Here is a 25,594-nt window from a genome sequence, read left to right on the forward strand (position 1 = left end):
GGTTGCCACGGGTTCGCTTTCATTCAATTCCAGTGGAGTTCCTCCTGGCCCTGATAGCGGTCGGCCCCTCTCTCTAAAGCTTACGAGGTAGAGCTGGAACTGCTCAGTCCAGGATGATCAGTCACCGTCCGCTCTCAGGTCCAGAAGGCACTTCTAAGGAATCCCACTGTTCTGACACCAAATTGTTGTGGCAAAAATTCTGTTAAACATCATCACTGCGTAAGAGACACTCAGAGTCAAATTAATAAAAAAGAAAAGTATTTATTCTTGCAAGAATAGGTTCAGTCTAGTACACAGAAGTTACGCTGTGCAAGAGAGTGACACACAACAGGAAGATATGAGACCGCCTTTATACTCTTTTCAAGGTTCCTCCTCACCCGCTGTACCTTTCACCCACCCAGATAAGGTCCTTACTGCTGTTCAGTTTCTACTTAAAGACACAAACTGGTACTGAAATAAACTGGCCAAAACTGACCGTCCCTAAGGTCAGAGGTCCTGTTCCATATGTTCCTGAAACGTCACACGCAAGCACGTACACACATATTTTTATACATTGAATAGGTTCTCCCTCTTATGATATCTGTTTGGGATCAATGACTATTAAAATTTCTACAACAAGAGCTATTTTTCATTTTAAGTCAACTGCCAACTTTTTACACACACCAACTTTACACACACACACACACACACACACACACACACAGAGAGAGAGAGAGACACACACGTACGTACGCATGCACACACACACACACACACAAGTGCCTTCAAACCGCCCTCCAAGAATAAAAAATTCACATGACTGTAAAAATCTGCATTAACAGTATTATAATATTGCATTACAAGACTATAACATGTAAATAATCATGTTTGTCCCACAAACTATGCCCCACCACACATTTTTGACTCATTGAAGTACTGTCCCACATTAGGCTGATCCTGCTGTCCCGGATTTGGAAACCACATTTCCTAATGTGGGACACTAAGAAATTTGATCAAGTATAAAATGTATAGTTTATACACACAAAGTTACACTATTTTTTGATAGACAAACATTTCATATTATGCTAAAAAAGTAGCAGGATTGCTTTGTTTAAAGGTCCCGTTCTTCATGTTTTTTTGAAGCTTTGATTGTGTTTACAGTGTGCAATATAACATGTGTTCATGTTTCGCGTGTAAAAAGTGCTGCACATAGTTTTAAATGAGGATTATATTTTTCGGGAACCGAGTTAAACATAAATTGTAACTATTGATCTCTAAGCACAGCGTCCCTGGGAAGGCCAAACAAAGGTGAATTGACTCCGGCATGAAAATAACAGCGTCTCGACGACATGACGACAAACACACTCGATACTCTTCCTCTTCTCCGTGGGAGCTCAACAAGACCACGCCCCCTTTTTGTGTATTCCTGTGGGCGGAGATTAGTCAGAAACTGTTCTAATTACGTCATTAAAAACGGAAGTAGAGGGATGTAGTCCAAACCGCACGTTCGCTGTGGGCTTTGAAATGGGACTTCTGTTAAATAAAATATCTCGCTAGGCATTGAACTTTGAGCTTTATAATTTTACAGGTATTATTTATGCTCTAACAGCAACATTACACACTAACTAAAGTTTGAAAAATGGAATCGCGAAGAACGGGACCTTTAAAATGTATTTAACTCCTTAACATCAAATTTGTTAAAACTCTCACTAATCTTCGGATGGTCTTCACACAAAGTGCCTCCTGTTTGATTGCTCCACCCTCAAATATGATTGGACATTTGATAGGTCATGTAATTTTGATCACATGACACCACAGCTTTGTCTGACCCATAGTTTCACTGTCATTCATGTATTTATGGGGGACCTACAAACACTAGACCTTAGGTGTCCCACATTAGGGCAATTCACCCTATACTTGCATCCTTCTCTTACTAAATCTTTCTAATACATGTTCAATTTTCTCTCTACTCTACTCGTTTTCTTAATAAATGCTTACAACAGTCAGTGTTGCGTTTTCTTTCTATGAGAGTTATCACACCAGCAAGAGTGTTGTTTTTCCGAACATCTGTACAATCGCAAATGTGACATTTATACACCATTGAACTGTTGTATAAATGTCACATTTGCTGTTGGGGATTGCCCCACCGCGTGCCGATTCTTTATTGATCTTAACCGCTTCAGTACTCTGATCAAGGAGTCATCAGATATGTTCCACCTTTGATTTCTGTGCAGGATTTCACCATAGAAACATATGAACTATGCTTTGGAGGTAGTTTCTGTAATAAACAAATAAACAGACGTAAATAACTAAATGTTAATCATACATACTCACATACGGTTGTGATAAACAGCACATTAACAATTAAACACTTTTAACAGTTCTCTCCCAGTGAGTTTAGCATAATAGAAATAAGCAAACAGAAGATATATAACCAAGCATATAGAGTGTTTTCACTACACGTCATCAATCCGGAAGTCGGCCATGTTGGAGGCGCTGAACGTAAACAACGCCACTGAACTGAACGGACTCGCATATTTGGCTGAAAAATGGTCGTGTTTTGGTCTGTACTAATCGGTCGCACCGGGAAAAAACATTTCGAGTTCTATAGACTGCCAAAAGTTAAAGAGAAGAGTGCAAAAAACGGACGAAAGAAGGCGTTTGTGGTCGAGAGAGGCACAGCATCAGCCACATGTGTAAATGAAGCGTTGACTATGGCTAAAATGTTGACGTTAGCACACTCTCTTGCAGAACAAACCATTATGTCGGTGTGAAATAATTAATTATAGAAATTTATATTAAATTTAAAGCTCCAATCTCCTCAGTCCTCCAAAGATCCCGAAAAAAAGTCCATTGTTGCTTCAGTGACTACGCTCAGAGAACCTGTCAATCACAGCTGTCAATCATGTACGCCACAGCGCCGTTTTTATAGCATCAAATAACTAACTAAAAACAATGGTTTAATGGCAGAAGATCTGTGGATCATCACAAACTGCAGGAGAATTAAACATCAGGACAAGAGAGAAAGAGGAAAATGACAGAAAAAAGAGGACGAGATACAAACTGATGGAGGAGAGAAACAGATCCTGAGAGAGTCAGACTCAACAGCATAAACCAAACTGAGTCTTTATGATAAAAAAAATCATTTGTAACACCGACTGCTGCTTTCTACAAGAGAACTGTCAGCATTATTTCTACATCACTTCTACTCAGTTTGAACTCTATTCTGTATATAATCAGTGTCTCACATGCGCCCTCCAGTGGCAACAGGAAAGATTGAAATAACCCAAAAACACTGAGAAACTAGAACACAAACATCTGATCATCTTCATATACTGTAGTGAATATAGCAGATGAAATGACTGATGTGACACATCCAGACACCAGAGAAGATGAAAGACGATAGTAACAGTGTTTTATCATTACTTTTAGAAGTGATGTAGAAATAATACTGACAGTTCTCTTGTAGAAAGCAGCAGTCGGTGTCACTAACACTCTTTAACAGACACAAGATCAGAGTTAACATCAGCAGTTTTCATACGAGATGAATGTGCATGGATGTATTACAGTTTTACACGATTGCTTAAACATATTTCTTGAAACTATGCCTCGTATTCTCAAAACAGTAAACACAAATCCATAACTTCTCACCCAATTCCCCAAACATCCTATTTTCAGGTCAAAATGAAGCTGTACACTCAAAACCATTCACTCTTGCTGAAAAACCTCAGACATCACACACAACAAGCCCTCACAAAACACACACACTACAACATAGTCTTACACACTGGTGCATTAAATTAAAAACAATATTTCCAAAACTGGTAAACTGGTCGACGTTCGACTGAATGGGATTACACCAGGGAGCCAGTCATCTTCGAGTACTATTGAAACGAGCCAATGAAATTGGCGTTTTACATTACACACTCCGCCCCCGCGGTGCGGGTATAAATACGGAAGTGGACGCACACACTAGTTGCTTTTCGCTTCGGAGCCGATCGTTTGATGTCTCTGAAGAGTGTTATATTACACTGAGCGAGTGTGTCGGTGTTCTTCTGGAAGACTCTCCCAGTGCTGGTGTTTCTACAGCGAGTGCAGCGGTGATCGCGAGCTTTGAGCTCTCAACTGCTGTGTTACAGCAAACAAAGTTCTGTGTTTGTGTGTTGACTGCTGGTGGAGGGCGGAAAAGTGAGTGCTTCACTGTTTCAGTTCACTGAATTAAGTGTTGCTGTGGTCATCCCCCTGTGTGCTCCGGCACTGGTGATGGGTCCCATTTCTGAAAGAGCAACATGGGTGCGTTTGAGGCTTTTTCAAGATGCCATTCCATCCGTGCGTTTCTGGATGCGGTCGTTCCCTGTCCCGGTCTGACGGTCACGAGAGTTGTATCACGTGTTTGGGCTTACGGCACGCTGAAGCAGCTCTTGCGGATGAGTCATGTTCACATTGCGGTAATATGACCATCTCGGTGTTGAGGTCGAGACTCGTCTTCGTTCGCGAGGGTGGAGTCTCCATCCCCAGGCCATCCATCCCTCTGGTGTTCTTCTGGGCTATTACCAGAAGAGCTCTGGAGTGCCGTCTGGGCTGGGTGACCTGAGGATTACAGTGACGGGTAATCCGCCCGGCAAAGTCCCGTGGATCCCTCACTCCTCTCTCACACCGCAGCCGGTGGAGGTCCCCGATGAGCGTGCTGGTCCCTCTGTAGTGGACCGGCCAGCCGTCTCGTTCTGTGACACAACCATCTGGGTGTGTCTAATTACCTCTGTTTTAATTCAATGTTACTTTAGATAAGTGTACGTGGGAAACCAAGGCTTGGCCAATCCAAAGCTATTATAAGATAGGTAATGTTGGTCAACTTATATCTGTAATAGTGGCCATACCTCTACTGAAGTAAACGTTTAAATTAAATTTAAGTGTATGCAATTTCACGGGGCTCTTTTAAGTACCTTAGATTGTGTAAACGTGAATGTGACTGATCTCAGGTACAGTGAGGAAAATAAGTATTTGAACACCCTGCTATTTTGCAAACTCCCACTTGGAAATCATGGAGGGGTCTGAAATTTTCATCGTAGGTGCATGTCCACTGTGAGAGACATAATCTAAAAAAAAAATCCAGAAATCACAATGTGTGATTTTTTAACTATTTATTTGTATGATACAGCTGCAAATAAGTATTTGAACACCTGTCTATCAGCTAGAATTCTGATCCTCAAAGACCTGTTAGTCTGCCTTTAAAATGTCCACCTCCACTCCATTTATTATCCTAAATTAGATGCATGCCTGTTTGGCTGTTTGAGCAATCATTAGAAAATGGAAGAAGCTAAACATGACTGTCAATCTCCCTCGGACTGGGGCTCCATGCAAGATCTCACCTCGTGGGGTCTCAATGATCCTAAGAAAGGTGAGAAATCAGCCCAGAACTACACGGGATGAGCTGGTCAATGACCTGAAAAGAGCTGGGACCACCGTTTCCAAGGTTACTGTTGGTAATACACTAAGACGTCATAGTTTGAAATCATGCATGGCACGGAAGGTTCCCCTGCTTAAACCAGCACATGTCAAGTCCTGTCTTAAGTTTGCCAATGACCATTTGGATGATCCAGAGGAGTCATGGGAGAAAGTCATGTGGTCAGATGAGACCAAAATAGAACTTTTTGGTCATAATTCCACTTGCCGTGTTTGGAGGAAGAAGAATGATGAGTACCATCCCAAGAACACCATCCCTACTGTGAAGCATGGGGGTGGTAGCATCACGCTTTGGGGGTGTTTTTCTCCACATGGGACAGGGCGACTGCACTGTATTAAGGAGAGGATGACCGGGGCCATGTATTGCCAGATTTTGGGGAACAACCTCCTTCCCTCAGTTAGAGCATTGAAGATGGGTCGAGGCTGGGTCTTCCAACATGACAATGACCCGAAGCACACAGCCGGGATAACCAAGGAGTGGCTCTGTAAGAAGCATATCAAGGTTCTGGCGTGGCCTAGCCAGTCTCCAGACCTAAACCCAATAGAGAATCTTTGGAGGGAGCTCAAACTCCGTGTTTCTCAGCGACAGCCCAGAAACCTGACTGATCTAGAGAAGATCTGTGTGGAGGAGTGGGCCAAAATCCCTCCTGCAGTGTTTGCAAACCTGGAGAAAAACTACAGGAAACGTTTGACCTCTGTAATTGCAAACAAAGGATACTGTACCAAATATTAACATTGATTTTCTCAGGTGTTCAAATACTTATTTGCAGCTGTATCATACAAATAAATAGTTAAAAAATCATACATTGTGATTTCTGGATTTTTTTTTTTAGATTATGTCTCTCACAGTGGACATGCACCTACGATGACAATTTCAGACCCCTCCATGAGAAGGGGGAGAACTTGCAAAATAGCAGGGTGTTCAAATACTTATTTTCCTCACTGTATATAGACTTACAGTATAATCAAACACAGCAGATTATTTAAAGTTTCTGTCATTAATTGCCCATCCTCTTGTCGTTCCAAACCTGTAAGATATTTGTTGATTCGGAACACAAATGAAGATATTTTTGATGAAATAAGAGAGGTTTCTGATCAGACTATTGTTCAGGCACTACAGAAAAGACATAAAGAGACTAATCAGAGGCCAAGCATTAAAATAATAATAAACGTGTAATGTAAAACATTCAGAGCTGGAAAGACATTTATGGGTTAGAAAACAAAGTGATGTCTTTTTCGCTTGACCATCCAGCAAAACTCACTGACTGACTGAGATTCACTGGATCTTTATTTCTGCATGACGTTCAAAATGATTATGGTGTAATTTATGACTAAAACAGGTTTAAAATTTATATTGTTCAACATTTTAAGGCAGTAAGATCATGATCTTTACTGGGGACAGAAAAGGCATCAAATCCCAGCAAAGTGTTTTTTTTTTGTTTTTTTTAACTTATGTAAATAAAATTTACAAATGTATTTTTATTAACATTTTTAACATTATTTCTCTCTGAAATTTAAAATGTCCAACCTACTATCTCCTACTTACAGACCCAGAGTCCCTGCAGAAACCAGTTTATGACAGAAAGTGATTATTTGGCCCAGAAGGAAAAGACTGTCATGAACGGTGAAATTCTTGGACAAGATCAGACAAGAACACCTCAAACACCTCATACACATTAAAACTTCTGCTTTATAGGCATCTTAATGTATAGATCACAAAATGTAAATAATTAACTCTAAATTAAGAGATAAACAGATAAAAAAATACTTGCAAGGGCAAAGCACAATAACAAAGGTATGAAATCGTATAGTTATGGAAATCAAAAAAACATTTGATAGCTTGTGTGAAGATCCGCGAGCTGAATTCAGTGAAGGATGATGTCAGAAGGACTAATATGAAACTGATCGAAAGCAGAAGAAAACAAACAAATGCAAAGGGCTACATCCTTCTGACTAAATCAGGAAGTGTGAAAAAAACACATTACTGTGGTAAATGAATGTGTCGGAGAGACTTAAAAGGACTGTATTTTATTTCTATTGCTGGAACTACTTGTGTGTGGTAATAGGCTTGTTCGACTTGAACCAGCGTTGCACAGACCGATCGTTTGATGACATCAAAGTACCGCGAGAGCGATTAGAGAGCAGACGGCTCCTTATGCTTTTGAATCGCTCTCGCGGTACTTTGATGTCATCAACCGATCGGTCTGTGCAGCGCCAGTTCAAGTCGAACAAGCCTAGTGTCTCTCGGGGTCAGACAGGGCCGGATTATCCATATGTGACACTGGGCGAGTGCCCAGGGGCACCAGCCAATGGGGACCAACCAAATCATTAAAACAAATACTATACCTTTAAAATATTTGTCATATTTTATAAATGTATATGTATTCACTATATAGTTATATATTTGATACATATATATTTAATACATATATATTTATGCATTTAAAAATAAAGAACTATAATTGCGATTTGGTAAGTGCCCCCCCTACCCCTCCCCCGATCTTGGTCCATTCCACAGTGACACACTGCCGCCCAATTAGTCAATCAGACTAATTCAAAATGGACAGGCGTCAGTTAAGCGGTTGCGCTAAGAGAAAACTTAAAAAAGAAAAACAATCACGGCACATTGCAACTATTCATAATGTACCCGCAATCGCGAGCTTTTTTATTCAGAAACCGGCGGCAGGAGCAGAAGTAATGTTAACTAGCACAGGCCCTGAAGCTAACATATGCAGCGAAGTGTTTCTCCTGGTTTCCACGTCAGCGCTGTTTGATCTGATATCTATGGTTTATAACAGAACTCTGCGCGGAATCGGAATGTTTCTCGCTGGATCTCGTAGTGATGAATGATGTTAAAATTCTGAGGCGAATTCAATTGATTTCTTAACTGGATCTCAACTGATTTCTTAACTGGATCGTGAGCGAGATCGGCCCGCGACTGGCAAGTTCGGGGCTTTATTTTACTGTCAGTGGTTCGGGGCGCTGCTGCTGCTCCACGGTCCTAATCATAGGCCTATATGAGTTGCGTATTTTCGTTTCACTTTCATTTTGTTTGCATTCGCTGCTAGGTAACGAGTCGATAGATCGCTCATTGCTCAGACGCACATAGCAGGTTGTGATTTGTCTCCCCTACGCGCGCTATTCTTGTCACGGATTTATTGAATTCCCTGCAGTATTTGTGGTGAGCCTTTACTTTAGCTGTAAGTTCATGTACATCTATTGTCTTCATAGAAATACTGAATTTCAATTGTTCACACATTAAGTGTGAGGAGGGGGGCACTTAAACTGTGGTCACCCTAGGGCACAAAACTATGTTAATCCGGGCATGGGGTCAGAAGAACACAGGAACCAACAACTGAATGATGGTGTTTAATAAACTGTTGCAGCATGGGCTACAATCTTCCAATATGTTTATATAATCAGGTGTGTGTGTGGTTCTAAATGAAAACAAATAACAAATATGAATAACAGCATTATGAAATAAATATCCATACATTCAATACTAAACAGTAACAGATGCAATAGCTATTAACAATCGGGGGCATATAAAAATGCCACTAGGTGGTGTCACGTGTATAGAAACGTGAGTGGCAATAATAACAGATTATACTGAATATAACTACTTAAAAGATTCAAAGTATCAAATGATATAATCCACAATATTGATAAATAATATCTGCACTGGATGCATAACATGTAAATATACATGGAGAGTAATGAAAATAAATGAAGTGATTAGCACAATAACTCTAGCATCGCGTCATGTGCTCAGGGTGTGTTGGAGCACATTAATATGCGCATATACACGATTATACAGTCACCAGCGCGGCCTTTCTTACACAATGCCTTCACCAGGGTCAGAGGTTGAGGTTTCATTTGTTGGCTTACACTGAAAAATCCCTAAATTCATCACTCATATTCACACAGATTTGTCTACTGTAATCTTTGGTGCAGCTCAAATACTATTGCTTTAACTGAGTCATACTCCATATTACAGGCATTCATATTTTATACAGACTGGAAAAATTAGTTCTTCTGAAAAGCTGTCTATTTTTCGAGTCACTGTATATTCATTTTTCAAAGTTTCATACAAGCATCTCATATTTCATAGCGATAGTTCATGGTTTATCTATTGACCTGTAGCTTCACCCCAACAGCTGAAAATATGAACCAACTCCTGATGTTGCTCAGCCGATCTTATTCACTAATAATTGTGTAGATTATTCATATTTACGTGCACATTTGAACTTTTTACAAATACTTTCCGCATAATTCATAACACGAGAGTAAACGCACATGCATTTGTTCTAATGTTGGTGAATTTGCTGTAGACTTCTTCTAATCGAGAAGTTCTTCTAACCAAATAATACATTTGATCATTTCAAAATAATACAACTGTTCATTTTTTCACTTGTGAAGTTTTCATAGCCAAACTCCCAAACCGTCGCTACCACGGTAAAGTATGTTTCTGTGAGATACTTCAGTCTTCATATTTACCATACATGAGATCATGAACACATTAATAAGATTTAATTCAGGACATTAATGCTTTATCTGGCTTCTAGTATAGATTACACAATTATCAGTAACCTCAGAGGTTAAAGCATGTGGCTTTCTTGAGTATGTACTCCATGAGTACTGTGCACAAAATGCCTATAATGACTGTATGAAATAAATAATGATAGACTGATAAATCTGCCCATTTAGAGAATATTAATATCAGCCGATAAATGTGATGCTTTCTGGCTAAAAATAAGAAAAAATATTTTATGTCAGTTGAAAATCTGACAGTGTTTGAAACTGACTAAATTCCCCAAGAGTGTTGGTCAGGATTAAAGTCATTTCTTTAGCCAAACATTGACATAATACTTCTCATAATCGTGCACTATGATGATATCATATGAATAAATACCAAACACACATGATCATCTTCTGTCTGAAACATCAGTTCCACTAATTCTCCTCTTCATGTTGTTTCTCTCTCAGATCAACAGCTTTAGATTCAGCCTTTGAGAAGATTTGATAACTTTTAGATCAACATACAAAACCACAACAAGCAGAAAATCATCATCTAACATGTTCCTCATGTCTGATGTGCTTAACTGAATACATGATGACTAACCATAATCAGTATTATTATCTTAAAGCTATTCTGCATATTTCTGTCCTCTGAATATAACTTTAAGACTATCACAATGACTATAATAATAGATTACTTCCTGATTGTTGAATTGAATTGAATTGAATTGAATTGAATTGAATTGAATTGAATTGAGAAAAAGCAATCAGGTTCAACAGAGTTTATATCAGAGTATATATCCACTGTCTGTGTAAATGAGGATGTAAATGAGGATCATCATGTTTCACTTCACTTATGGGAACTCACTGTAAATTCACTGACTCATCACAGGAAACATGACCAGCCAAAGAACTCGAATAACCACACACCCCTAGACGCTAGAGAGACTTTCCGTGTATAAAAGCCTCACACACACACATGCACACACACACACACTCCTCCTGAAGCTCATTCAGCTCAACAGCAGAGATGTCAGATCTACAGTGGATATTTACTCTCTTCAGCTCATCACAAGGTGAATAAAACGCTTATTATAAGCTGTAAAATAAATACTATCTGCATTTATTTATTTTTTGAAAAAATGTTTTGGAAGTGTTTATTACAGAATGAAACTGAAATGTCAAAATACACATTTCTAAACATCATAAACAGGGCAGAGATACTTCTAATAATAATGAGCATGATGATTATGATGATGACAATAATCTGGCAGGTTATGGATTTGGTTGTTATTGGATTTATTTAATACGTTAATCTCATTTTTCATTAGTGATTTACAAATCAGTTCATCATTTTAATCCCATGATTTTGGTGAAGCATAGGTGTTAATATAAGTATAAGTTATAGGCGGAGTCAATTACTCTAATAATAAATAATAATAATAATAATAATAATGTTTAAATATATGGCTTTCTCAAGCTAACATAATAAAGAAGCCTCAAGGAAACATCATCCAATTTAGTATGTAATAAAATTGTATTAGTTTCATAATAAAACTAATAACATTTTAAAGCACGCCATGCTCTTCAACCGAAGGGATTTTAATTATCCCAAACTCTGATCATTTTTGTCAGTTTTATGTAACGTTCAGTGATTCACTTCTCTCTTTTCTGTCTCTTTCTTTTCTTGTGAACTGAGTAGGCTATACGCTTACATTCATAACGTTAAACTTTATTTCTATTGAGTTTTCAAGTCAAGTCAAGTCAAGTCAATTTATTTATAGAGCACAACAGAAACACAACATTTGTTGATCCAAAGTGCTTTACAGATGGTCAAATAGGTTAATAGAGAAAAACTAATAATAATAGAAATAAATAAAAGAAGATAAAAGAACATAATAAAAGAACATTTCTACATACACATACAAAATACGCGATGTAACATACACAGCATCACTCAAATGCAAGAGATTTAAAATGATGAGATTCATCAGATTTAAAAACGTTGAGCGATGGAGAGGCCCTGATATTAAAAGGTAAGCTGTTCCAAAGTTTAGGTGCAGCAACCGCGAAAGCTCTGTCGCCTTTGGATTTGCAACGTGAACGAGGGACTGATAAAAGAAGCTGGTTACAAGATCTTAGAGGTTGTATATGGCTGGATAAGTTCACAGATGTAATCCGGGGCTGATTTTTGTATGGCCTTATATACAAAAAGAAGAACCTTAAAATCAACTCTGAATTTGACAGGGAGCCAGTGCAGTGAAGCAAGAACAGGAGTGATATGCTCCCGTTATTTTGTTCTTGTCAGCAATCTGGCTGCCGCATTTTGGACCATCTGAAGAGAGATTAGTGCGTGAATGACAATTTCAAGATCTTTTTGAGAAAGAAAATGTTTTACCTTCGCAACAGATCTGAGGTGAAAGAAGCTACTCTTACAACCATGTTCACCTGTTTGTCAAATTGCAGTAAAGGATCAAAATGAAACCCTAGATTTTTTACACTGGGTTGTAAGCTATCACTAAGGGAGCCTAACCTACTTGTCAGAGTTGTATTGAGTGCAGCGGGGCCTAGCAAAAGTACCTCAGTTTTGTCGGTGTTTAACTGCAGGAAATTGTTAGCCATCGAAATTTTCACTTCATCAAGACATGAGAGAGGGAGTTGTATAGAGAGATCGTTTTCAAATTTGATTGGAAGGTAAAGTTGTAGGTCATCGGCATAGCAGTGATAATTTATGCTATATTTCTGGAGAATGGAACCCAGGGGAAGCATATAGAGTGAAAACAACAAAGGGCCAAGAATAGAACCCTGGGGAACACCATAAGGAACGGGTGCAGTAGGTGAGGTAACCCAGGAGAAAAAGACGTACTATTAAATGTATTAAAAATGTACTTGAGTATGTTTTTAGTACAATACAAATATACTTTAATGCATTTTTAATACATTTAACAGTACGTCTTTTTCACCTGGGAAACGACCCGATATTTACTGAAAGCGTCCTACCTAACCCACCCTTAAATAAGAGTTGAACCATTGCAATGTCGTGCCTTGAACCCCAACTGTATATTGAAGTCGTTTCAAGAGGATGCCGTGGTCAATAGTGTCGAAAGCTGCACTCAAATCTAGTAGCAACAGAATGACAGATGACCCTGAATCAGTAGACAACAATAGATCATTCGTAACTTTAAGCAAGGCTGACTCTGTACTGTGAAATGCTCTAAAACCAGATTGGAACTTATCCAAAATGTTAAAAGCATCTAAATAAGAAGTAAACTGTGAGAGCACTGCTTTCTCCAAAACCTTTGAAATAAATGGGAGTTTAGAAATTGGCCGGCAGTCACTAAACAGATGGATCAAGGTGAGATCTTTTTAGCAAGGGCTGTACAGAAGCATGTTTAAAAGACTCAGGAAAAACCCCACTAGACAAAGAACTGTTTACAATAGTTAAAAGCGCAGGGCTAATAGTGTCTAATACCTCTCTAAGCAAACGGCTAGGCAGTACATCAGATTGACAGTATGTAAATTTCATTTTAGAGATTAATGCACTTAATTGAGATTGAGACACTGGTTTAAAACTAGTAAAATTACTAGAAGGAGAGATCAAGGGAGAAACAGCCATGTCAGAAGGAGAGAGGTGAGATCTGATATCTAATATCTTCTGTTCAAAGAAACCTAAAAATTATATGCAGGTCTTGGGATTGCCAACAGGGGCTCAGCAAGTGGCTGGATTAAGGACTGAGATTATAGTTTTAAAAAGAACTTTTGGCCTGTTTGCATTCATGGAAATTAAATTTGAAAGATATTGAGATTTTGCATCCCTGACTGACTTTTGATAGGTGGCAAGACAATCTTTTAAAATTTGATATGAGATCTGTTTCACTATTATTTATACACGTGTCACACACACCTAGTGCCTTTTGATCTAAATAAAAGACAAAAGTGATAAATGTTACGGATCTGATATATTATTATCATGGTACAGTTCAGCATATTATTGATTTTTATTTCCACTTCACTTTTATCCAAAGAGACGGAATATTTGCACTGTATTTATCAATGGGAAATACATAATGCTAAAATAATCTGTCATATACTGTGGCTCACCTTAATGGTGTCGCACAAGTCGCAGCAGCATGAATTACGTGAGCAGCAACATATTTCTGCTTCAAATATTGTGCGTAGTTAACAGTGAGTGGTGGTTTCAGACATTTGTTTATTAGAGTGCTGCACTTTATATGGCAAATATCAAAACCATAAACTGATTTTTAAACCACAAACAAAAAATCGAGCCAAATTTTCATTTTCCGTTTTTTTTTTTTTTTTTTACTAAACGAAAAAACGAATAAACAAGCTGTCTTTTCATGTCTCGTTATTCCATTCCAAACACGATATAAATTTATCAAAACGTACACGGAGCCGGACCATATAAGCATTCAAAATTTACAGTCTCTCACTTCCACCAATATGGATCAATGATTTTGATGACATCACTCTGCACTTCAGCTTCTCATCAGATTTTCTGTCCAATCAAATGCTCTCTAGAATCTGAAGCTCCGCCCCTGCACTATATAGGGGATAGGAAACGATCAGACAGAGTACTATATAGGAGATAGGGAATGGCTCATGGACAGAGTACTATATAGGGGATAGTGAACGGTCAGACAGAGTATTATATAGGGGATAGAGAACGATCAGACAGAGTACTATATAGGGGATAGTGAACGATCAGACAGAGTATTATATAGGGGATAGAGAACGATCAGACAGAGTACTATATAGGGGATAGTGAACGGTCAGACAGAGTATTATATAGGGGATAGAGAACGATCAGAACGAGTACTATATAGGGGATAGTGAACGGTCAGACAGAGTATTATATAGGGGATAGAGAACGATCAGACAGAGTACTATATAGGGGATAGTGAACGGTCAGACAGTGCACTATATAGGAGATAGGAAACAATCAGACAGAGTACTTTAGGGGATAGAGAACGATTCAGACAGTGCACTATATAGGAGATAGGAAACAATCAGACAGAGTACTATAGGGGATAGAGAACGATTCAGACAGTGCACTATATAGGAGATAGGGAACAATCAGACAGAGTATACTATAGGGGATAGAGAGCGATACAGACAGTGCACTATATAGGAGATAGGGAACAATCAGACAGAGTATACTATAGGGGATAGAGAGCGATTCAGACAGTGCACTATATAGGAGATAGGGACAATCAGGCAGTGCATTATATGGGAGATAGAGAACGATTCAGACAGTGCACTATATAGGAGATAGGGAACAATCAGACAGAGTACTATAGGGGATAGAGAACGATTCAGACAGTGCACTATATAGGAGATAGGGAACAATCAGACAGAGTATACTATAGGGGATAGAGAGCGATACAGACAGTGCACTATATAGGAGATAGGGAACAATCAGACAGAGTATACTATAGGGGATAGAGAGCGATTCAGACAGTGCACTATATAGGAGATAGGGACAATCAGGCAGTGCATTATATGGGAGATAGAGAACGATTCAGACAGTGCACTATATAGGAGATAGGGAACAATCAGACAGAGTACTATAGGGGATAGAGAACGATCAGACAGTGCACTATATAGGAGACAGGGAACAATCAGACAGAGTACTATAGGGGATAGAGAACGATCAGACAGTGCACTATATAGGAGACAGGGAACAATCAGACAGAGTACTATAGGGGATAGAGAACGAGCAGACAGTGCACTATATAGCAGTGACGTGCGGTGATGTCTTAAAGAGGCTAGGCACTGAGTTATGAAAGCCAGATTACCTGATTTATTGTTTAGGCTAATAATACGTAATAACAGTAAACGTTACGCACAAACGCAGCATAACAAGAAATGTACAAATCAGAATGTATACCGTGTACTCACTCACTCTCTCTCTCTCTCTCTCTCTCTCTCTCTCTCTCTCTCTCTCTCTCTCTCTCTCTCTCTCGCACACACACACACACACACACACGCAAGCGCGGCACAGGCACACACCGGTAGTTAATGTCCACTCCAGCATCAATACAACCATTCTTAATCCTTAATTTTTGCACAGCGGCCAATTATGTCTGTCAGCAAAAGTAAAATCACACACTGCTCAATTGAATATGAAGGCAAATGGCTTGCATTAATTCAACCACATTTATCAAATTCAATATTAAGCCCAAAATAGTTTTTGACTCACCAATCGGTAGATTATTTGTAGCCTACATAAAATCCATCCGCCGCTCTTTCCTCATAAAGACGTCGATCACAACTTTGTAAAACTCGTCTTTACGGCCTTCAGTTGCTGCACTAGTCTATCTAAGGCTGGCGTATATGGAGCTAGAAATGTGTCTTTATTATATGCGAGAAAATAAATGATCTGAGAGAAGAAAAAAAAAGTTTGAGAGAAAAAGTTATCACACTGATAGCAAAAAAGCATTTCATGAGAGAAAAAAGAATATTTGAGAGAAAAAGTTTTCATACCAATAGCAAAAAATAATATTTGAGACTAAAAAAGTTTTGAGAGAAAGTATTTTCTCATAGAACATAAAAAAATATAAATTTGAAATTTCTAAAATTATTTCCGAGAAAAAAAATCTCTCTCAAAATACTTTGAAAAAAATCTCGAATATATATTTTTTGCTATCAGTGTGAAAACATTTTCTCTAAAAATAAAAAGTGTTTCTCTCAAAACGCTTTTCTTTGCTCTCGATGCAATTTTTTGCTCTCGTGTCAGGATTTTGCTTTAGCTGTGAAAATTGTGTCATGGGCGGGGCCACGTTCTTTTTTTTCCTATTGGAACGTTCCTATTGGCCAGTCGGGTGAGCATCGTCTTGTCTTAGGAGTCGAACTGAATCATTACACCATTGTTCGCGTTCGGTTCACCTAGATAGATGCCGTCTCTGCAGATGATGACACACACACAACTCGATGGGTAGCTGGCTGAGCAAGTTCAGCATCACTGAAGATTACACATTAAACAATAGCACTCATGCAAGTTTACCTAGCATGATGGCTAATTAATAATTAGCTTTACTAGCGATTAGCAAGCTAATAATATAATACACATTCATTCATGAATATGAGTGCTATTTTTAATGTTTAATCTTCAGTGATGCTGAACTTGCTCAGCCAGCTAACATCCAGTTGTGTGTGTCATCATCTTACCCAAACATTGGAGTGTCCGTGCTCGACTTAGAGCTTAGATCAGGCCCAAAAAATCAAGCCCGATCCTACCCGAGCCCGTGCACGTTGTGTCCGAGCCCAGCCCGACGCATTAACAATAATTATGAGCCCGAGCCCGATTTAAACCCGAGTCCCGACCATTTTAATACGTGGGTCGTTATAACTGACGTTCTCAACTACTTTCTATGTTACTTTCTCCTCCTCCTCTGTTCTGCACCTCCAAATACTTTCAAGTTAGCCTACGTGTCGCCATCATACACATCAGCATAAATGCTCCTGATAAATTATGTGTTATTAAAGCATTAACACACAAACCACTGTTATAACATAAAATCAAGCAGCTACTGAGTGCATGGTTTGGCATGACTGAATGCGCGCAAAGTGCGCTCCCTGAAAAATCCCTAAAGCTGACATCAGTTCATCGCGATCTCACACATCTCTGTTATTATCAATGACGCTGACTGCACAATGAATCTTTCATAATATATACACTTTGTTTGTTATAATTAGAGGATTTGCCAGCATACAGAATTCAGCTCTGAACAAAAAGTCCGTTTTGAGCAGTGAGGGGAGACTATCTTAAATGCTTCTGATTGGCCATTGCGTTCAAGAAATCAACACATATGTCTGTGATTGGCTACATCGCTCAACGCTGCAAACATGTTATAAAACAAAACTCTGTCCTGTAAATCATTTGTATTTTGTTTTAGTTGTTCTTGTTGTTTTTCTGCAACAGATGAATAAAAATGTATTAGTTTTTATGTTTTATATTTCTAGTTTGCGGGAGTCCCACAAATCGTTTTATTCTCCCGGAACCCACACACACAGAGTGAGTGCATTACAGCCCGCGCCCGCGCCCGCGCTCGCACTCGGCCATCAAACCTAGTCCCGCGCCGCACTCTCTTGCGTTGGGAGTGCACGTCTCTAGATCAAAACCCGGCCTGGCCCGAGGATGGTGACGGGAAATATCGGCCCGAGGTCGGGCCTGGGCTCGGGCAGAGAATCTAAACTCTAAGGCAGAGACTGCATCTATCTAGGTGAACCGAACGCGAACAATGGTGTAATGATTCAGTTCGACTCCTAAGACAAGACGATGCTCACCCGACTGGCCAATAGGAACGTTCCAATAAGAAAAAAAGAACGTGGCCCCGCCCATGACACAATTTTCACAGCTAAAGCAAAATCCTGACACGAGAGCAAAAAATTGCATCGAGAGCAAAGAAAAGCGTTTTGAGAGAAACACTTTTTATTTTTAGAGAAAATGTTTTCACACTGATAGCAAAAAATATATATTCGAGATTTTTTTTCCAAGTATTTTAAGAGAGATTTTTTTTCTCAGAAATAATTAAAAAAAATTCAAATTTATATTTTTTTATGTTCTATGAGAAAATACTTTCTCTCAAAACTTTTTTTAGTCTCAAATATTATTTTTTGCTATTGGTATGAAAACTTTTTCTCTCAAATATTCTTTTTTCTCTCATGAAATGCTTTTTTGCTATCAGTGTGATAACTTTTTCTCTCAAACTTTTTTTTTTCTCTCAGATCATTTATTTTCTCACATGTAATAAAGACACATTTCTAGCTCCATAGGCGTAGACCTACCTGTTGCTATTAACTCAGATTTTGAATTAAATTCGAGCTTGAAAAAATTTCTTAACTCTGTGATCACGGCCGGTGCTGTCATTTTGACTTTGAATTTGATTAGGCATAGGCTAGCTGTGGTGTAATGACGTTAGCTACGCAAATGTGTCCAGTAATATCTCGATTTTAATTGGTCCATGTCTGATATGTAACGTAGATGGGTACGGGCATAGCATATTTACGTCCAAAGGCACAGCAGAGTTGTGCTTTTTGCCGTACATGTTAAAGAATACAGGATCGAAGTGTGCATGCGCAACATGGGTTTTTCGCTTGTCGTCTGCAATGAATGGACCGTAAAAGCACTGCTTATTCTACCATTTTGTTATTTGATTATGCGTAACTGCTACATTTGTCATCGTAATGTCTAGACAATTTGAATAACACCCATATTGCATATATAAATCACAAGAATAAACAGTAAAAATACAAATACAAGTTTATTATTTAATAAACATTTTTATTTTTGAATTTTGGCAGGGTAGGCAGTGCCTAGTTTGCCTACCCAGACCGCACGTCACTGCTATATAGGAGATAGGGAACAATTAGACAGAGTAGCCTACTATAGGGGATAGAGAACGATCAGACAGTGCACTATATAGGAGATAGGGAACAATCAGACAGAGTACTATAGGGGATAGAGAACGATCAGACAGTGCACTATATAGGAGATAGGGAACAATCAGACAGAGTATACTATAGGGGATAGAGAGCGAACACGCTGTTGTAAACGCCGATATAGGATACTTGTATACAACGCCCCCCGGTAAATAGGCCTATTGTGTACATAGAAAAAGTCTTAGATCTTTGAGTTCCACTCATGAAAAATGGGGGCAAAAACAAAAGTTTAGCGTTTATAATTTGGTTCAGTGTAATTACTCACTAAGTTACTCTGATGGTAATAGCATCATTCATCAAATTTATTTTTTTATCGTGCAAAGTTTTCTGACTCAGCTGGAAGGACCGGTTGACTCTGAGCCTCTTTGAAACATTAATGTAAAACTCTCTCATACTTTGGACAACAAACCTCCTGACTTGATATAAACCAACCCTAAACTAATCCTGCTTGAACTGGTTTAAGCCGCTCTCTCTCGCCAGATTCTCTCAATACAAACAGATTTAAAGGGGAAGAGAAACACAGATCACTTGTGACACTCACTGCATACTGTATGTGAACAGAACAGAGAAGTATCTGCTGCTTCTGCTGACTAGGGTTTTTAATCACTGACAAACATTTATAAAACTCTTATCTAAATCTAAAGCATCAGTTCAGTTACTGTATTATAATTCTTTCTTTCTTTCTTTCTTTCTTTCTTTCGAGGAATATAATAACAAATAACAAGGCAATAAGGAAGCATTTTTGATTAAACAGTATGACAATATAAATTAACCATACTTTAACAACTTAAATCCTTCTATTGCTCGATAATTATGATGATAACAGGTTGTTTTCTTCATTTACAGTCTCTGTTGATCCAGTCGGAGCTGTAAAGTGTCGTTCTGATGAATCAAATATGATCAAACATGAGGTGAGAAGAGAAAGATGATTATGATCAGGACTCACACATAACATCACATTTATATATTTATCATCATCATTGATTATTATGAATATTGCAGTGTTAATCTGAGATGTTGTAATAACACTGAGCTCATGCAGATGTTGATCAGGAGTTGATCTGATGTCTCGTGATATGATGTTATATCGCTTTAATGAAACTCTGTCTGTGTGATTGAACAGATTCAAATGAAGAGGAGAAAGAAAATCAGCAGAAATCACAGATCAGCAGAAAACAAGAAGACTGAGAGAAAAATGGAGGACAGAAATGAGACACAAACCAGTGAATCACGAGAGGAAAACAGAGAGACACTTGATAGATGTGAGAGTATGGAGAGAATAAAGCCAACCTGTGAGTGTTTGATCATTATTGGACTTTAAATAACATATTATGATGTACTGTTCAGATTCATCAGATTGACTTTCTGCACTTATAGACTATTGAAGCTTTTCACAGAAGTGTGATTGTGTAATTGACAGGGTGAATTTGATTGAGAACAATATCTCATAAACTCAATATTTGTGATTTCTAGTGTCCTGTGATCCAGACGGGCCTGTAAAGTTTGATTCTGATGTCAAAACTGAGAGATTCTCATCAAACCCTTCATCACTGTTGTCCAGCCAGCAGCGTTTCCGGAGTCGCAGTTTTCCTGCACAATTGGGATATTTGGAAAATGCGTTCGTAGGAAATATTAAAGAGCCGCATAGATTATATTCACCTTATCTTAAACTGAATGTGTCTGACTTCTGGTGTCATTCGCTTCCAGTTACTTTTGGCTGTACAAAAACAGCCTATTACGCTGCTTGATATTGCAAATAGTTTGACCATTTACATGCACTTTATTCTTACGCTGTAAATGATTTCTGTTGTTTTCACAGTATTATACTTATACTTTCTCAACAGTTTATTGCTGTATAACCTGTGTACAGTATGTTACTGTAGATTTTGTTGTTTTCACAGTATTATTTTGTATTCTCAACAGTTCTGTACTGTGCACATAATTGACAGTAAGTTACTGTAGATTTTCAATGCATTCTGGGAAATAATTTTGCAGGTAAAATTGCTAGCCTACTAACGTTATTCTTACATAAAACACTGGGTGATCATGCACTAACACTCTTCATTTCTGTCAGTGGGGGGTGCATGAGAGCGCAATTTTTAAAATAGTTTTCTGTGATGTCAGGGCACCGTGTACGTCTTCCCTGCCGACATGGAACTTCGTCATCTGGTGAGTAATAATGGTCGTTCAAGTCCTCCTGGGAAGTTCGTACTTATGAGGTGGGAAGTCGTGTTTACAACAGCAAGTGGGTTCAAGTCACTTTCGTCTGAGTAAGATGGCGGTGTACTAATTACACAAAAATGCAGCAAGGTTCTTAAACTCTGGTTCTATAAAATGAAGAACAAAGATTTGCATAAGGTGTGCTTTTCATTTTTATGTTTTTAAACTTTATCGTTACATATTACATTGTTATTTTATAATGCTATCATATTCAATAGAAAAGCATGACAATATCACAGCTAAACACCATATTGTGGTATTCCGCCATGTTTCTCACTGACACGCCCCCAACTCGTAAAGATCGGGCCTTAAAGAAAATCCTGAGCTCCCCACTGGTATTCATGACATTGTGGTGGCGTTCATGTGCGTTCACCTCGTAAATACGATCTATACGAGATGACTTGAACGCACCATAAATCTTAATATTTTCATTCATACATGGATTCTAGCTTATAACTTATAAGATATTCAAGGTATTTCATTTATTTTTAACATTTCTGTGTGTACATGATACTAAGGTTTCGATGTAGTTTGGGACATGTTACTGTAAATTTAAATAAAATAATACAAAATGACCACGAAACACCACCAGAAACTGCCATTTTATGAAGAACTCTTCATTTATATGAGCAACTTTGAGAGCGCCTTTGCCTCGCATCGCTGTCTGCCTGCAAAGTTTTCGCCATAAATATCTGGTTAGTGATGAATCTTTATTTTTTATGCAAAACAAATTTTCAGTAACATAAATCGCTATGTCTTTCGGCGAAACTTTGTTAGCACTTAGCTTAGCCCAGTTCATTCAATTTAAATAGGGAAGACGTGGAGGTGTTTGGTCGCTTCTCTGCTTGGCCCCTATTGAATGAACTGGGCTAAGCTAAGTGCTAACAAAGTTTCGCCGCAAGACAGAGCGATTTAGTGCACGCACTGAGACGAGAGAGGTAGTTATCAACTTGTCTTAGTTAAGGGAATAACATAGTTTAATATGAAAACACGGTGGAGTATCCCTTTAACGTTAGTTTAAGAACTGCCCGCGCCGTTGATGTTATAGCTATAACGTAGGGCGGATTTCCTTCGTGTTAATAGCTTGTAGGCCTACTTGCAGGCCCGGATTGGCTAATCGGGAGCACCGGGAGAATTCCCGGTGGGCCGGTCTTTTTTATTGGCTAGGAGGGCCGGTGTTGTCATGGCACTGGGTTGAATGCTTTCCCTAGGCTGAAGTCACAGCGCAGCCCCATTATTTTTTTATTATTATTTTCTCGCAGCCCCACAGCAAAAAAAAAAGTCAGTTGTTAGAGATGTGCGAACAAAAAAGAGGAGATACAACTAATAGCGCCTACGAGTCAGGGCCGTACCCACCAGCGCGAAGATAACCGACCTCATCATCAGCACTCAAACACCGCTCGTCAGCAAAGGCAAAATGCTTGACCGATCAAAGCAGGATAAATGTTCACAGAAGCGCGAGCCTCGCGCGAATCCCAACCTACAGTCTGTGATCCCAACGCAACGCGTTCACGAGATAAGATGCAAGTGGCTAAACTAAACAGCTGTTTTACGATAGAAGTTTTAAACGACCGACATAAATAATCAGTTTGCAAATCAAACAAAGCTCAGCTTCGGGGAGGGGAGATTTACAGGTAAAGAGACTGAGAGAAGAAGAACAAGAGCAGGAGATGGAGATAAGAGAGGAGAGCAGGTAGCAATAGCCTATTGTACATATACATACGTTTTTTGCCAATGACAGTGGAAAAATAATATGCCCCCGAACCCCCTAGCAAGATCACTTTAAATTGGGACCTCTGTATTTATAAAAACCTGTGTACGGCTATTGCACTGAATAGAAAATTATATTTTTTGAAATATACAATGAATTACAAGGCTGTACAGAACACTATTGCAGACTTATATACTGAGGTTTTAATTACATTTTTTTAATATAGTCAGTCGGGAACTAAAGTGGGCCGGTCTAAGGCATGAAACTCCAGGGCTGAAAATGAGTCCCACTCCGGCCCTGCCTACTTGATTAGTAGATGTGATTTTATAAACCTAGATTGCATATGTAGCCTCTTAAGGTCAGAATTAACTAATCATTTGTTATTTACCACGTTAAGTCGGTGGAAGCACTGGCGCATTCATTATTTATAGGGTTGGGAATTGAAAATCGATCAATGTATCCTGAAACCTGATACCCAAGGTTAGGATTCGGATAATTGTTATAAAATTAAAATTTAGATTCCTCTTTTTGATTCACGCGCGCTCATTTTCATTTAGATCAGATTTTCTTTTGCACGTCTGTGAGGACCTGACCTGGCGATCAGCCAGAACCTTGCGTGCTTATCTGAACTTCAGTTAATACCTGATGGACCTAATACCGCAGGAAGCACTCAGTCAGAAGTGTGCATTTTTGTCCGAAGACAAAGCTAATTGTGACATTTATTGTCTGCTACAATATCGTAATTGTTGTTTTAACTATGTGCAAACTGACTTGTTTCTTATTTCGGACAGAACACGCCTTGAGTCCACAAGCTTAAACTAACTTACGTGATGTAGCCGATTAGAATGCGGTTAGAATGACTATAATGAAAGACATGGAGGCAAAAAATGCCCCGCAAGAGTTGTTGTTATATTCATACACTTTTTTTTACAAAATGATTTCTATTAGTAACACTGGGGTTTGCATAAGTGATGGTTTAGGCCCCGTCCACACTACTGCGTTTTCGTTTAAAAACGGAGACCTTTTGCTACGTTTGCACCTCCCGTCCACACTAAAACGGGAAAAACGAAGACCCAAAACGGAGAAGTTTAGAAACGCTGCAGCTCCGTTTTTCGTTTTGAATCTCCGGAGGGCGTTTTAGTGTAGACGGGACAAAACGGAGGAGTTTAGAAACGATGACGTAGAAGGTCACGCTCGGCTCTATGATTGGGTGTCATCACCCATGACGTATCCTTCCCTGATTCGTCAGCCACCCATCACATGTCCCGTCACCGGAAGAAAACAAACAAAAACATCCTGGACTACGTAGCTGATGTTAGTGAGTGCAACATGGATAACGAATTACAAGCGTTACTGACTTTGATGTCTTTGTTAGCAGCTGTTGTGCAAGTAAATTCTGCATTTTACAATGCTATAACTGCCTACATGCGCCGGAGGCAAACTATTATTCGAGCGATCTATGACAATTCCCATGTGCAGCGGCGGTCCATGAAAAGAAATCTCTGGTCTTCGACATTTTCTAATCTTTGCAGAGGTAGCTAACGTTACTTGCTTCCTCATCAAATCTGAGGAATAGTCCATCCGTTTCCTGTTTACACCGGCACGCGCATGCACAGTGTTGGAGAATGGTCACGTGATCCGAGTTTTCAGTCGTTTTAATGTGGACGGAGATCAATTCTAATACGCAGCTAAAACGCTGGTGTGGACGGAGATCGTTTTCGTTTTAATTCTCCGTTTTTAAACGAAAACGCAGTAGTGTGGACGGGGCCTTAGAGCAGGGGTCGGCAAGTAACTTTGGCCGTGGGCCAATATTTTTTTTAGCCAGTAGAGCTTATCTCCTATTATTGTCACATGACTTATTACAGATGATGCTACATATTGTGATCACTGTCTTCATTTAGTTGAAAAATATTTTTTTATTTTTTTTTATTTACAGGTTTCTTGTCAGGATTTATCATGAAAATTCTAAATGCCCATCACAGTTTCAGGTGAGCAGAAAGAGTGGGAAGATTGTTCGGAGGAAGACCATGGCCTTGTCCACAATCAGGCACATTGCTGAATAAGATTGGCAGAATCATTAAGGTAAGAGTAATATTAGGCGTGTGCAGCAGAGCCAATATCTCCAGAAATCTCAAATTTATTTGTGTCTGAATCTGTATTTAGAAAAATGCAAAAATGGTGGAACTGGCTTAAACCAAAAGTTTGTAAAATTGAAAAATTTGCAGAAGCATTTACCTTCAC

The 25,594-nt window shown here is 38.9% G+C and overlaps 1 protein-coding gene across 2 annotated transcripts in view; it reads left to right on the forward strand.

Moving 5' to 3' along the window:
* The first annotated feature begins 10,949 nt into the window (after positions 1 to 10,949).
* LOC143730774 (uncharacterized) overlaps positions 10,950 to 25,594 on the forward strand; it is a 251,597-nt gene continuing 236,952 nt past the window's right edge. The window contains exons 1-5 of one of the 2 annotated variants that reach the window (XR_013200598.1): positions 10,950 to 11,036; positions 20,269 to 20,333; positions 20,546 to 20,714; positions 20,896 to 21,591; positions 25,290 to 25,435. Coding sequence is in view for 1 of the 2 variants with exons in the window: in XM_077221363.1 (XP_077077478.1) it covers positions 10,991 to 11,036; positions 20,269 to 20,333; positions 20,546 to 20,714 (280 nt within the window). In the remaining variant the exon portion in view is untranslated. The remainder of the gene's footprint in view (positions 11,037 to 20,268; positions 20,334 to 20,545; positions 20,715 to 20,895; positions 21,592 to 25,289; positions 25,436 to 25,594) is intronic. The other variant, XM_077221363.1, reaches the window with a different exon arrangement.

Source organism: Siphateles boraxobius, unplaced genomic scaffold, assembly GCF_051911475.1.
Source record: "Siphateles boraxobius isolate OS27281-9 unplaced genomic scaffold, OSU_SipBor_1 81, whole genome shotgun sequence".
In the NCBI taxonomy this organism is placed as follows: domain Eukaryota; kingdom Metazoa; phylum Chordata; class Actinopteri; order Cypriniformes; family Leuciscidae; genus Siphateles; species Siphateles boraxobius.